The sequence below is a fragment of the Anomaloglossus baeobatrachus genome, chromosome 2 (genome assembly GCF_048569485.1).
Source record: "Anomaloglossus baeobatrachus isolate aAnoBae1 chromosome 2, aAnoBae1.hap1, whole genome shotgun sequence".
Classification (NCBI taxonomy): Eukaryota; Metazoa; Chordata; class Amphibia; order Anura; family Aromobatidae; genus Anomaloglossus; species Anomaloglossus baeobatrachus.
The window spans coordinates 727,355,582-727,370,340 of NC_134354.1; the positions used below are offsets into that span (position 1 = coordinate 727,355,582).

A 14,759-nucleotide genomic window follows, 5' to 3' on the forward strand; every position below is an offset into this window, starting at 1 on the left:
ATCTGCTTTTCTTTTGGCCTCTTGTAGTTGACTTGTTTGAGGTCGGACAATTTGGCCATGGTGTGGAATATTTTGTTGAGGTCTTTTGCAGCTTGATTCACTCCTTCTGGGTTTGACTTGTACTTGTAGCTGTAGAAGTTGTGGAGCATCTCTTGTAATTCCGGTCTGTTGGGAGCCTCTTTATATTTTATTTCTGACGTCTTGGACCATTTATAGGATGGAGGTCGGTTGTAGAGGCTGCTCTGCTGTGGCTTTTGTGTGGATGGTTTCTCTGTAGATTTTATGTACAGGAGAAGTTGGCTGTGGTCTGACAGGTGCGTTTGTGGGGTGACTATGAAGGCGCTAATATTTGCCGGGTCCATATCTGTAATGGCGTAGTCTACTACACTCCTTCCTACATGGGAGTCTAGTGTATATCTTCCCAGTGAGTCTCCCTTTGTACGTCCATTAAGAATATGAAGACCTAAACTTTTACATAAGTTCAGGAGCTTTTTGCCACTTTTGTTGACTGTACTGTCATAGCTGTTTCTCTCTGAGTGTTCTGAGTCGTGACTGTCATTCTCTGCCCCAAATATGTAGATGTTTCCGTCTGTGGTCAGAAAGTCTTTTTCTCTCCCTGTTCTTGCATTGAGGTCTCCAAAGATGAGAACTTTGCCCAGGACCTGATAATGGGTGGCTTCTTCTTGTAAGATCTCAAAGCTGTCTGGATTGAAGTAGGGGGACTCTGGCGGTGGTATATAGGTGGTGCAGAGGTAGACATCGGACTGAGAGGTGAGGATGGAGCTGCTGATTCTGATCCATATGTGGCTGCCTCCTCTCTTCACTGGTGTGATGTACTGGTGGAGCTCTTCTTTATACCAGATCAATATTCCTCCTGAGCAGCGGCCCTGTTTGATGTTTTTATTTTTAAGGGCAGGGACAGAGATTTCTCTGTATCCGATTGGCACCAGAGATTCGTTTTCAGCTCTGGTCCATGTTTCCAGGAGGATCTGAATGTCTATATTCTTCAGTCTTTGAATAAAGTCGGGGTCATTTGTTTTACATCCAAAGGCCGAGGTGCTCAGGCCTTGGATGTTCCAGCTGCTGATTGTGAATGAGGTCATTTTTTTTTTTTTCTATATACCTCATGTGTATATACCTTGTAATGAGTGCGGCTGTGTAAGACACTCTGGATTTACGACTGGTTTATAGGTATGTTAGATCCAGTCACATTAGTTTCCTGCACAATGTGCTGAGCAGGGTTCTAATCTCTTCCATATCTCTGCCCTGCATGTCTCTGTGTGGGGTTGATGGTCCCCTCCATGGTGGTCTCCTCCTCTGATGGCCCGATGTTGGGTGAAGGGCTTTGTTTCTGGCCTCCTGTGATGAAATTGGGGTTTCCTGTCTTTTTATTGTTGGGGGTCTTTCCATGGGATTTTGGTTGTTGTTGAGTCCAGGCATGGGGTCTCTGTTTAGTATAATGTCCTTCAGCTCTTTGGCCAGTAGGCTGACCCCTTGTTTGTTTAGGTGCTTGTCGTCGTAGAGGTGTTGGTGTTTTATGGAGGGGTGTTGTGCCAGGATCACGTCGGGCACAGCCTTGATTCTTGTGGTCAGGTCCGTGTTGATGTTCTGGGTAGTTTGGCTGGATACATCATTTCTTGGGAGCAGAGATGATAGAATTATTTTGCTGTCTGGGAATTTTAGTTTTGCCGTCTTTGCTAGTTGGGTCAGTTGTCCTGCGATCTGCTGGTGTTGGGCTGGCAGATTGTTTGTTCCTGTGTGTATAAAAATATGATTTGGGCTTGTGAACCGTGGGTTATTGATGACTGCCATCACCTGCTCAATAGTTGCACAGTGGATTTTTTTGACCCTTTTTCCTGGAAATAGTCGCCATGTTTTCAGGTATTTCCCATTTGAGTCCATTATTAGGATGGTATCAAAACGTTGTGAGGTCACGGGTGGGGTACGTGGGTGAAGCTGGGGGTCTGTGCTGGAGATTTTGCTGGTGGCTAGTTCTCTTCTCTTTTCTGTTTCTCTGGTTTGTGGTTCACTTATGTTATTTTCAGGAGCATTCATATTGTTGGAGTTATTTGGTATCTCAGTGTCCTGGCCAGTGGAGGCCATTGTGTCTGTTCTGGTGTTAGTTACCATAGCTCCCTCCTGGCCAGTGGGGGCCATGTTGTCTTCACTCCTCTGTGTTTCTATGGCGTCCTCCTGTTTCAGGTGTCCCGGAGTCTTCAGCTCTGTTATCTCCTGTCTCAGTCGGGCATTTTCATGCTGCAGTTCACACATTTTGCTTCTTATTTCCTGCAGATGCATATTCACTGCTGCATATTCACACCTCAGTTTGCTTATCTCATTCATTACTTGGTCATTTGCATTTCTGTCACCAAGGTTTCTTTGAAGTTCTTCTTTAAATTGTACAAAGTCTCTTTCTAGTTGAGATAAACAGTCTCTGAGGGTCTCGGGTGAGGGGTGTGAAGTGTTGGGGGCTGCAGTTCTGTCTCTGGAGGTCTCTGTAGAGGTGATGGTGGCTGCTGGGGTTTGTTGTTCTTTGCAGTTTTGTGCCTGGAGTTTAATTTGAGAAAAGCTGTCTTCAAATTTCTGTAAGTTTTCCTCAGCCCCTTGTACCATGATTATGCCGTTATTGTACACGTTTATGGTCAGTGAGTTGGTCTCGTCTTCTTTTTGGTTTCTAATTCTGATCTGCTGGCCCTTATGATTGCCGTTCTTGGATATATACTTATATTGATTGCACAGAGCGGTGTGCCAGGCTAAGGGCTGGTCTGTGAAAAATAAATAATTGGTTTTCCTTTTATCTTCCTCTTTAGAGGTAAAATCAGGAAAGAGGGTCTCTGGCTCTTCTCTAATCTTTGCATGTTTAATGGCTTTTTGTGCATGAATGCTTTTCTGCCCTTCAGAGTATGTGATTTCCAGAGTGTGTGACCTCCTGGTGTCGGGTGTCTCCAGCTCTGCTCTCTGCCCAGTTACTTGTTCTACATTTATATTTTCCATTTTTATAATAATCCTTATTTATCAGAGATGTAATTACAGCACTGTCTGTAGGTTGTGGTATGGATGGAGGATGGTCCTACCTTTAGATGTGCAGATCTCTGGGTGTCAGATGTATATATATATAGTGTATGTATATATATGGGGGTGTATGTATGTATGTATGTATGTATGTATGTATGTATGTATGTATGTATATATGTGTGTGTGTGTGTGTGTGTGTGTGTGTGTGTGTGTGTGTGTGTGTGTGTGTGTGTGTGTGTGTGTGTGTGTGTGTGTGTGTGTGTGTGTGTGTGTGTGTGTGTATGTATGTATGTATGTATGTATGTTATATATATAACATACATACATACCCACACCCCCATATATATATATACATACACATTATATATATATATATATATATATATAATGTGTATGTATATATATATATGGGGGTGTGGGTATGTATGTATGTATGTATGTATGTATGTATGTATGTATGTATGTATGTATGTATGTATATATATATATATATATATATATATATTATACACATATATACACACACCCACACACGCCCCCCCATATATACACACACACACACCCACACACGCCCCCCCATATATACACACACCCACACACGCCCCCCCCCCATATATACACACACCCACACACGCCCCCCCCATATATATACACATACACACACACACACTTTGTTCAGTGCACAGCACTTTTCACCAGACACCAGAATTTGCATTCATCCGGGTGTGGGGCACCAAAACCTACATATGCCAAGATATAACTATAAACTATATGGAAAGAAGGGATTTTTGTTTACTTACCGTAAATTCCTTTTCTTCTAGCTCCTATTGGGAGACCCAGACAATTGGGTGTATAGCTTCTGCCTCCGGAGGCCACACAAAGTATTACACTTTAAAAAGTGTAACCACCTCCCCTCTGCTATACACCCTCCCGTGCATCACGGGCTCCTCAGTTTTGGTGCAAAAGCAGGAAGGAGGAAACTTATAAATTGGTCTAAGGTAAATTCAATCCGAAGGATGTTCGGAGAACTGAAACCATGAACCAAAAGAACAATTCAACATGAACAACATGTGTACACAAAAGAACAACAGCCCGAAGGGAACAGGGGCGGGTGCTGGGTCTCCCAATAGGAGCTAGAAGAAAAGGAATTTACGGTAAGTAAACAAAATTCCCTTCTTCTTTGTCGCTCCATTGGGAGACCCAGACAATTGGGACGTCCAAAAGCAGTCCCTGGGTGGGTAAAAGAATACCTCGATAAAAAGAGCCGAAAAACGGCCCCCTCTTACAGGTGGGCGACCGCCGCCTGAAGGACTCGCCTACCTAGGCTGGCACCTGCCGAAGCATAGGCATGCACCTGATAGTGTTTCGTGAAAGTGTGCAGACTCGACCAGGTAGCCGCCTGACACACCTGCTGAGCCGTAGCCTGGTGCCGCAATGCCCAGGATGCACCCACGGCTCTGGTAAAATGGGCCTTCAGCCCTGAAGGAATCGGAAGCCCAGAAGAACGGTAGGCTTCAAGAATCGGTTCCTTGATCCACCGAGCCAAGGTTGACTTGGAAGCCTGCGACCCCTTACGCTGGCCAGCGACAAGGACAAAGAGCGCATCCGAACGGCGCAGGGGCGCCGTGCGAGAAATGTAGAGCCGGAGTGCTCTCACGAGATCTAACAAGTGCAAATCCTTTTCACATTGGTGAACTGGATGGAGGCAAAAGGAAGGTAAGGAGATATCCTGATTGAGATGAAAAGGGGATACCACCTTAGGGAGAAATTCCGGGACCGGACGCAGAACCACCTTATCCTGGTGAAACACCAGGAAGGGGGCTTTGCATGACAGCGCTGCTAGCTCAGACACTCTCCGAAGTGATGTGACTGCCACTAGGAAGGCCACCTTCTGCGAAAGGCGTGATAGAGAGACATCCCGCATCGGCTCGAAAGGTGGTTTCTGAAGAGCCGTTAGCACCCTGTTAAGATCCCAGGGTTCCAGCGGACGCTTGTAAGGTGGGACTATGTGGCAAACTCCCTGCAGGAACGTGCGGACCTGCGGAAGCCTGGCTAGACGCTTTTGAAAAAACATGGAAAGCGCCGATACTTGTCCCTTGAGAGAGCCGAGAGACAAACCCTTATCCATTCCGGATTGAAGGAAAGAAAGAAAAGTGGGTAAGGCAAACGGCCAGGGGGTAAAACCCCGATCAGAGCACCAGGATAAGAAGATCCTCCAAGTCCTGTGGTAGATCTTGGCGGACGTAGGCTTCCTGGCCTGTCTCATGGTGGCAATGACATCTTGAGATAACCCTGAGGACGCTAGGAGCCAGGACTCAATGGCCACACAGTCAGGCTGAGGGCCGCAGAATTCAGATGGAAAAATGGCCCTTGAGACAGCAAGTCTGGTCGGTCTGGGAGTGCCCACGGTTGACCCACCGTGAGGTGCCACAGATCCGGGTACCACGACCTCCTCGGCCAGTCTGGAGCGACGAGGATGGCGCGGCGGCAGTCGGACCTGATCTTGCGCAACACTCTGGGCAGCAGTGCCAGAGGAGGAAATACATAAGGCAGTCGAAACTGCGACCAATCCTGAACTAATGCGTCCGCCGCCAGAGCTCTGTGATCTTGAGACCGTGCCATGAATGCCGGGACTTTGTTGTTGTGCCGAGACGCCATGAGGTCGACGTCCGGAGTTCCCCAGCGGCAACAGATCTCTTGAAACACGTCCGGGTGAAGAGACCATTCCCCTGCGTCCATGCCCTGGCGACTGAGAAAGTCTGCTTCCCAGTTTTCTACGCCCGGGATGTGAACTGCGGAGATGGTGGAGGCTGTGGCTTCCGCCCACAGCAGAATCCGCCGAACTTCTTGGAAGGCCTGACTACTGCGTGTGCCTCCCTGGTGGTTGATGTACGCGACCGCCGTGGCGTTGTCCGACTGTATGCGGATCTATCTGCCCTCCAGCCACCGATGGAACGCCTTTAGGGCTAGATACACTGCCCTTATCTCCAGAACATTGATTTGAAGGGAGGACTCTGTCGGAGTCCAGGTTCCCTGAGCCCTATGGTGGAGGAAGACCGCTCCCCACCCTGACAGACTCGCGTCCGTCGTGACCACAGCCCAGGATGGGGGCAGGAATGATTTTCCCTTCGACAAGGAAGTGGGAAGAAGCCACCACTTAAGAGAGGTTTTGGCTGCCAGTGAAAGAGAGACGTTCATGTCTAGGGACGTCGACCTCCTGTCCCATTTGCGGAGAATGTCCCATTGAAGTGGACGCAGATGAAACTGCGCAAAGGGAACTGCCTCCATTGCTGCCACCATCTTCCCTAGGAAGTGCATGAGGCGCCTCAAGGGGTGTGACTGGGTCCGAAGGAGAGAGTGCACCCCTGTCTGCAGCGAACGCTGTTTGTCCAGCGGAAGCTTCACTATCACAGAGAGTATGAAACTCCATCCCGAGGTAAGTCAGTGATTGGGTCGGTGTCAATTTTGACTTTGGGAAATTGATGATCCACCCGAACCTCTGGAGAGTCTCCAGAGCAATGGTCAGGCTTGTTCGTCCCCGATGGCGAAACGCAGGAAGCGTTGATGCTCTGGTGCAATCGGCACATGGAGATAAGCATCCCTGATGTCGATTGAGGCTAGGAAGTCTCCTTGGGACATCGAGGCGATGACAGAACGGAGAGATTCCATCCGGAACCGTCTGGTTCTCACGTGTCTGTTGAGCAGTTTGAGGTCCAGAACGGGGAGGAATGATCCGTCCTTTTTTGGCACCACGAACAAGTTGGAGTAAAAAACCGCGACCACGTTCTTGAATGGGAACGGGAATCACAACTCCTTCTGCCTTCAGAGTGTTCACCGCCTGAAAAAGTGCATCGGCTCGCTCGGGGGGCGGAGATGTTCTGAAGAAACGAGTCGGAGGACGAGAGCTGAGCTCTATCCTGTAACCGTGAGACAGAATATCTCTCACCCATCGGTCTTGGACATGTGGCCACCAGGCGTCGCAAAAGCGGGAGAGCCTGCCACCGACAGAGGATGCGGTTTGGGGAGGCCGAAAGTCATGAGGAGGCCGCCTTGGAGGCGGTTCCTCCGGCGGTCTTTGGAGGACGTGACTTAGACCGCCATGCAGAAGAGTTCCTCTGGCCCTTCTCTGACCTGTTGGACGTGGAGGATTGGGACCTGGCTGAGGGCCGAAAGGACCGAAACCTCGATTGAATTTTTCGTTGCTGAGGTCTGTTTGGTTTGGACTGGGGTAAGGACGAGTCCTTTCCCTTGGATTGTTTAATAATTTCATCCAATTGCTCGCCAAACAAACGGTCGCCAGAAAATGGCAAACCGGTTAAGAACTTCTTGGAAGCAGAGTCTGCCTTCCATTCGCGTAGCCACATGGCCCTGCGGACTGCCACCGAATTGGCGGACGCTACCGCTGTACGGCTCGCTGAGTCCAGGACGGCGTTCATAGCGTAGGACGAAAAGGCCGATGCCTGAGAAGTCAAAGACACAACTTGCGGAGCAGAGGTACGTGTGACTGCATTAATCTCAGACAGACAAGCTGAGATAGCTTGGAGTGCCCACGCGGCTGCAAAGGCCGGAGCAAAAGACGCGCCTATGGCTTCATAGATGGAATTCATCAGGAGCTCTATTTGCCTGTCAGTGGCATCCTTGAGCGATGAACCATCTGCCACTGATACTACGGATCTAGCCGCCAGTCTAGAGACTGGAGGATCCACCTTGGGACACTGAGCCCAACCCTTAACTACGTCAGGGGGGAAGGGGTAACGTGTGTCATTAAGGCGCTTAGTAAAGCGCTTGTCCGGAAATGCTCTGTGCTTCTGGACAGCATCTCTGAAGTTAGAGTGATCGAAAAACGCACTCAGTGTACGTTTGGGAAACCTAAACTGGTGTTTCTCCTGCTGTGCTGCCGACTCCTCTATAGGTAGAGCTGGGGGAGAAAGATCTAGCACCTGGTTGATGGACGCTATAAGGTCATTTACTATGGCGTCCCCTTCAGGTGTATCAAGATTGAGAGCAACGTCAGGATCAGAGCCCTGAGCTGCGACCTCCGCCTCATCCTCCAGAGAGTCCTCATGCTGCGACCCCGAACAGCGTGATGAAGCCGGGGAAGGTTCCCAGCGAGCTCACTTAGCCGGTCTGGGACTGCGGTCCGTGTCGGAGTCCTCCCCGTGGGACCTAGGTGTCACCCCAGGAGCACTCTGCTGCACCGACCGAGAGGGGCCTGGGGGCAATGAACTCACAGTGCCCGGGGCCTGTGTGACCGATCTGGACTGCAAGGCTTCTAGTATCTTAGCAGACCATCTGTCCATAGACTGAGCCATGGATTGTGAAAGCGACTCAGAGTTTCTCAGCCAAAACTGCAAACTCTGTCCCTGCCACCTGGACAGTGGAAGCCGGCGGTTCTACCTGAGCCGAGGGTCCCACCAGTGCCCGAGGCTCCGGCTGAGTGAGTGCCACAGGGGCCGAGCATTGCACACAGTGAGGGTAGGTGGAACCTGCAGGTAACAAAGCCGCACAAGAGGTACAGGTTGCAAAATAAGCCTGTGCCTTGGGACCCTTGCTCTTTGCGGACGACATGCTGTAGTCTTCTCTGAGAGTGATCACTGAGGGTATATAGCCAAAAGCAAAACAATGCGGCCGAACAGAGAAAATGTATATACACTTCGGCACCCAAGGGGGGCCAGCACCGGGTAACCGGTGTGGCTTACCGACCGCTCAAAGCGGTTGTGTGTCCACCAGATTCCCTGCCTGGGCCTCCCAGAGCTGTAGAGCTCGTTCTGAAATCCTCCACCGGCAGAAGTGATTGTAAATATGGCTGCCAGAGTTCTCAGGGGAGGAGGGAGCCGTGGGCGTGACTAATAAAGTGCGGGAATCTGGTGCCCCACAGTGCTCAGTGAGGGGGGAGGAGAACACCTAAGTATGCTCCAGCCCTCACTGCCGACGTCCAGTCGACCGTCCCGCCCTTACCCCTGACTGGCAGGCCCGGGGGCGGGAGTTATGGTACTAGGCCGCAGAAGCCGGGGACTAAATTTAATAACGCGGCCGGCAAACAGGCGCGGTCGGCGCGGTAGTCCCGGTCGTCACAAAAAAACAGCAGCCGCTGCAGCGTCTGTAACACAGGCGCTCCATGCACCGTCCCCAAGGGGACACAGAGTACCTTATAGATGCAGGGCCTGTCCCTGATGATACTCAGTCTCCTGTCCGTCAGATTCCCCCAGGGGCTGCGGAGGGAGCCCGGTCCCAGTGAATGGTGACCGGTTAGGATCCCACTTCTCCCAGAGCCTCTAAGGGATGGGGAAGGAAAAACGGCATGTGGCTCCAGCCTTTGTACCCTCAATGGGTACCTCAACATTAACAGCACCGCCGACTTAGTGGGGTGAGAAGGGAGCATGCCGGGGGCCCTGTTAGGGCCCTCTTTTCTTCCATCCGATACAATCAGCAGCTGCTGCTGACTAAAATGGGAGCTTGAGTGAATGTGTGCCTCCTTCAACACAAAGCATAAAAACTGAGGAGCCCGTGATGCACGGGAGGGTGTATAGGCAGAGGGGAGGGGTTACACTTTTTAAAGTGTAATACTTTGTGTGGCCTCCGGAGGCAGAAGCTATACACCCAATTGTCTGGGTCTCCCAATGGAGCGACAAAGAAAGGACGTTTTTTCTATATAGTTAAAAAGGGGTTCTCCCCAAAGATGTCCATATCGTTTGAAGGGGTTGTTCGGGTTCCAAAAATACGGCTTCTTATCTTCAGAAACAGCACAGCACCCGACCATTGATTGTGTCCGGAATTGTATATTGGCCGCATTAAAGTAAACACTTTAAAATTTTACAACAAGGACATCACCACCCCATAGGGCTTCCTGTGATGTGGAAAGTTTAAAGAAACCTTCAGAAAATAGGACTTCAGGCCTCGCTCCAGTCCTGTTGACATGAAAACCCAGAATTACAGTTAAAGAAGTGGTTCACCCATATTTATTATTATTTGCTAGATCGATATTATGTTGAAAAACAATGTTTCCCTCAAATACCTTGTGTTGCTAATAGTGCCTGTGAGCGGCGTTATTGCAGTCCGCTCTTCCCCTTTGTTTGACCCCTGGGCTCCGGTGAGGTCACGTCAATTTCCTGATCACGTGGCATCACCGCGGCTGCCGCAGCCTTCCTGAGTCACTGGGCGGTGGGCAGAGTTTCACCGCTCATCACAGCCCTGTGCGTGTCTCCTGCTTGCAGGGCTCTGTTGTGAGGGAGCAGGGATCTGATGCGCGGTCACACTGGGCTATGAAACACCGCCCACAGCCAATCACTCACGGAGAATGCAGCCGGCTGCGGTGATGTCATGTCAGCAGGAAGTTGACGTGACATCACCGGATCCCAGAGGTCACGGAGCTCGGGGGTCAGGCGATAGGGAACAGCGGTCCGCAATAGCGCCGCTCACAGGCACTATTGCCAACATAAGGTATTTGAGAGAAACAGTTTCTCAACATAATATCGATTGAGCAAATAATAAATATGAGTGAAACACTTCTTTAATTAAGAAGGCACATTCTGCCATTTTTCATGACCAAAGCATTAGCCAGACAGAATCTCTCCCTTCAGGACCCTCAGTATCAGTGCACTACAACAACGCGTGCAGAATTATTAGGCAAGTTGTATTTTAGAGGATTTTGTTTTTATTATTGATCAACAACTATGTTCTCAATCAACCCAAAAGACTTATAAATATCAAAGCTTAATATTTTTGGAAGTTGGAGTGGGGCTTTTTTAGATTTGGCTATCTTAGGATGATATCTGTTTGTGCAGGTAACTATTACTGTGCAGAATTATTAAGCAACTTAATAAAAAACAAATATATTCCCCTCTCACATGTTTATTTTCACCAGGTAAACCTATATAACTGCACAAAATTTAGAAATAAACATCTTTGACATGCAAAAACAAAACCCCAAAAAAATTAGTGACCAATATAGCCCCCTTTCTTTATGATGACACTCAGCAGCCTACCATCCATAGATTCTGTCAATTGCTTGATCTGTTTATGATCAACATTGCGTGCAGCAGCCACCACAGCCTCCAGACACTGTTCCGAGAGGTGTACTGTTTTCCCTCCCTGTAGATCTTACATTTTATGAGGGACCACAGGTTCTCTATAGGGTTCAGATCAGGTGAACAAGGGGGCCATGTCATTACTTTTTCATCTTTTAGACCTTTACTGGCCAGCCACACTGTGGAGTAGTTGCATGCATGTGATGGAGCATTGTCTTGCATGAAAATCATGTTTTTCTTGAACGATACCGACTTCTTCCTTTACCGCTGCTTGAAAAAGTTGTCTTCCAGAAACTGGCAGTAGGTCTGGGAGTTGAGCTTCGCTCCATCCTCAACCCGAAAAGGTCCCACAAGTTCATCTTTGATGATACCAGCCCATACCAGTACCCCACCTCCACCTTGCTGGCGTCTGAGTCGGAATGGAGCTCTCTGCCCTTTACTGATCCAGCCTCTGGCCCATACATCTGGCCCATCAAGAGTCACTCATTTCATCAGTCCATAAAACCTTTGAAAAAAAAATCAGTCTTAAGATATTTCTTGGCCCAGTCTTGACATTTTATCTTATGTTTCTTGTTCAAAGGTGGTGGTTTTTCAGCCTTCCTTACGTTGGCCATGTCCCCGAGTATGGCACACCTTGTGCTTTTTGATACTCCAGTAATGTTGCAGCTCTGAAATATGGCCAAACTGGTGGCAAATGGCATCTTGGCAGCTTCGCGCTTGATTTTCCTCAATTCATGGGCAGTTATTTTGTGAATGAACGAAAAAAGTCGTTAAGGACTAGTTGTTTTTATTTTAAGTCCGAAACGCGTAAAGCCCTCATGAATCGTGCCTTTACCATGTTATTCATTTTTCGGTCTCCACCATGTTTTTAAGAAGTTTCAATAAAGATCCTAATGTTTTAAACTAAGGAGGAATTGTGCTGGATCACTCCCTTTCTCTCCCCACATCGCAGTTATTTTGTGCCTTTTTTACCCGACACACTTATTGCGACCCTATTGGCTATTTGCCATGAAGCGCTTGATTGTTCGGTGATCACGCTTCAAAAGTTTGGCAATTTCAAGACTGCTGCATCCCTCTGCAAGACATCTCACAATTTTGGACTTCTCAGAGCCCGACAAATCTCTCTTCTGACCCATTTTGCCAAAGGAAAGGAAGTTGCCTAATAATTAAAGCACACCTTATATAGGGTGTTGATGTCATTACACCACACCCCTCCTCATTACAGAGATGCACATCACCTAATTTACTTGGTAGTTGGCTCTCAGCCTATACAGCTTGGAGTAGGACGACATGTATAAAAGTATCATCTGATCAAAATACTCATATGCCTAATAATTCTGCACAGTGTAAATGGCCCATGTTGTGCTTCATTTCTCCTATTTAAGCAAAAGAAGTGCTGCAGAGACGTCATACCAGATGCCATCTGATCACCCAGTATAAAAACAGTGCGAAAACATGTGATCAGTGTATAAAAGAGGGCGCTCTGTTTTTACCTGCATCCTGGGGTAGTTTGCCTCTGCGGGGCTTCCAAACCCATTCATTCCAATAAAGCTGGTACTGAAATAAGAATCGGTCAAACTGGAGTCTGGTAACGAACCATCAATTCCAGGAACTGGAGGGGAGACATAAATATATTCATTAAAAAGGTGTAAATGAGGAGGAAGGAGGGGGGGGGGGGGGTTGGAAGAAGAAGATAAATATACATTTTCTAAAAACAACAATCACACCAAACAGCTTCATCTGACATTCACACCGCATTACAACACTCCTTACACATACGTACAAGTGTCACATCCACCAAATCACCACATTTTAATGAATTTGTTTTGTTGTTTTATACTAGTAAAGTACTACAGTCACACAGACGTGGACATCCAGTAAGGCTATGTGCGCACGCTGCGTTTGACCACAAAGATGCAGCGTTTTTGGCAAATAAAAAAAATAAAAAAAAACGCATGTGTTTGTGTATAATATATCTATATATATATATAAAAATTTTACACACAGTGCGAACGGCAAAAATGAAATCTCAGACTTTGATAGGGAATGAGCAGTTTTGAGACCAAAACTGCACCCAAAAAAGGATCAGTCCTGGCTTTCAGCTCAACAGCCCAATAAGGATGAATGGAGAAGTTCTAAAGTTACATTTTTCCAGCCTTATGCCCAGGCGTTGTATGAGTGGTACATATGGTGAGCTAACCTAATACCCAAACTATTTATTCAGGAGATGTGTATAGGAGGTTGTTGCACTGTAATCCAAAGTGGTGGTGGGTGGGGGTGGTATTGGAAGGGGGAGGGGAAGGGTGTTAGGGTATGTGCGCACGTTGCTTTTTACCTGCTTTTCTGCTGCTTTTTCTTCTGCGCTGTTTAATGCCAAAATGGATGTGTTCTTCTATTCAAGCAAAGTCTATGGGAATTTGGGTTTCTTGTTCACACTATGTTGTTCAAAATGCTGCCTTTTTGTGGCAGAACTTTGGTCAAAAACTCAGCTTTTCAAAGAAGCAACATGTCAATTGTTTTTGCCATTTGGGTTTTGCACTGCAAAGCTGAGTTTTTGACCAAAGTTTTGCCTCAAAAAGGCAGCATTTTGAACAACATAGTGTGAACAAGAAACCCAAATTCCCATAGACTTTGCTTGAATAGAAGAACACATCCATTTTGGCATTAAACAGCGCAGAAGGAAAAGCAGCAGAAAAGCAGGTAAAAAGCAACGTGCGCACATACCCTTAAAGTTTACAGAGGACAATTCTATGCACTAGGTCTAAGGGCTATGTGCGCACGTTGCGTACTGGCCCTGCAGAAATTTCTGCAGCGATTTAAAGAGCACACGTGCGCTTCAAATCGCTGCAGAAAGAGTCCGTAATGAAAAAAAAAAAAAAAAGCAGATTCCATGCGCTCTGAGCGCAGCCCCTCCCATAGACAGAGCGGGGACTGCATGCAGAGCGCAGGAAAAAAGTGAGATGTCACTTAGAACGCGAGCTTCGGGCAGCAGCCGAAGCGCTGCGCTCTAATACGCCACGTGCGCACGGCTCCTGCACAATCTTCATAGATTGTGCAGAGGACGCATGCAGTTACGCTGCGGTGCAGATCGCAGTGTAACTGCATGCAATTACGCAACGTGCGCACATAGCCTTATTGTGATCTATAAGCAAAGTAAGTACACAATATATAAGTACAAACTATATATTCCAGTGTAAACATGTCTCATTCTACCAAGAATCATGGACGCCTCTGAGCACCGAGCCAACTAGTACAGATCGCTCCGTGCGCATCGTTACAGCGGCCGAGCAGAGTAGAGGAGTTTAAACTACCGATTGGTAAAAAATGTTACTGACTGGGGATTGTACCGTGCCACCTATCAGTCCCTGTAAGCAGACAATCAGTATGACCCAGAACATTAAAAGGAAACCGGTCACCAGATCTGTCCCCTACAAGCTGCGGCCACCACCACTGGGCTCTTAGGCTATGTGCGCACGTTGCGTACAGTTCACTGCAGAAATTTCTGCAGCGATCTGAAGAGCACATGTGCGCTTTAAATCGCTGCAGAAATGTCCGTAGTGAAGCCGATTCCATGCGCTCTGCCTGCAGCTCCTGCCATAGACAGAGCAGGAGCTGCCGGCAAAGCGCACGGAAGAAGTGACATGTCACTTCTTAGAACGCAGCGCTTCGGCAGTAGCCGAAGCGCTGCGCTCTTAAACGCCACGTGCGCACGGCCCC

The 14,759-nt window shown here is 48.1% G+C and overlaps 1 protein-coding gene across 1 annotated transcript in view; it reads right to left on the reverse strand.

Annotated features, from left to right (window-relative positions):
* Window positions 1–14,759, reverse strand: part of PAN3 (poly(A) specific ribonuclease subunit PAN3) — a 135,565-nt gene that overhangs the window by 105,132 nt on the left and 15,674 nt on the right. Inside the window, 1 exon segment of the mRNA XM_075337365.1 lies at window positions 12,536–12,654. Coding sequence (XP_075193480.1) covers window positions 12,536–12,654 — 119 coding nt within the window.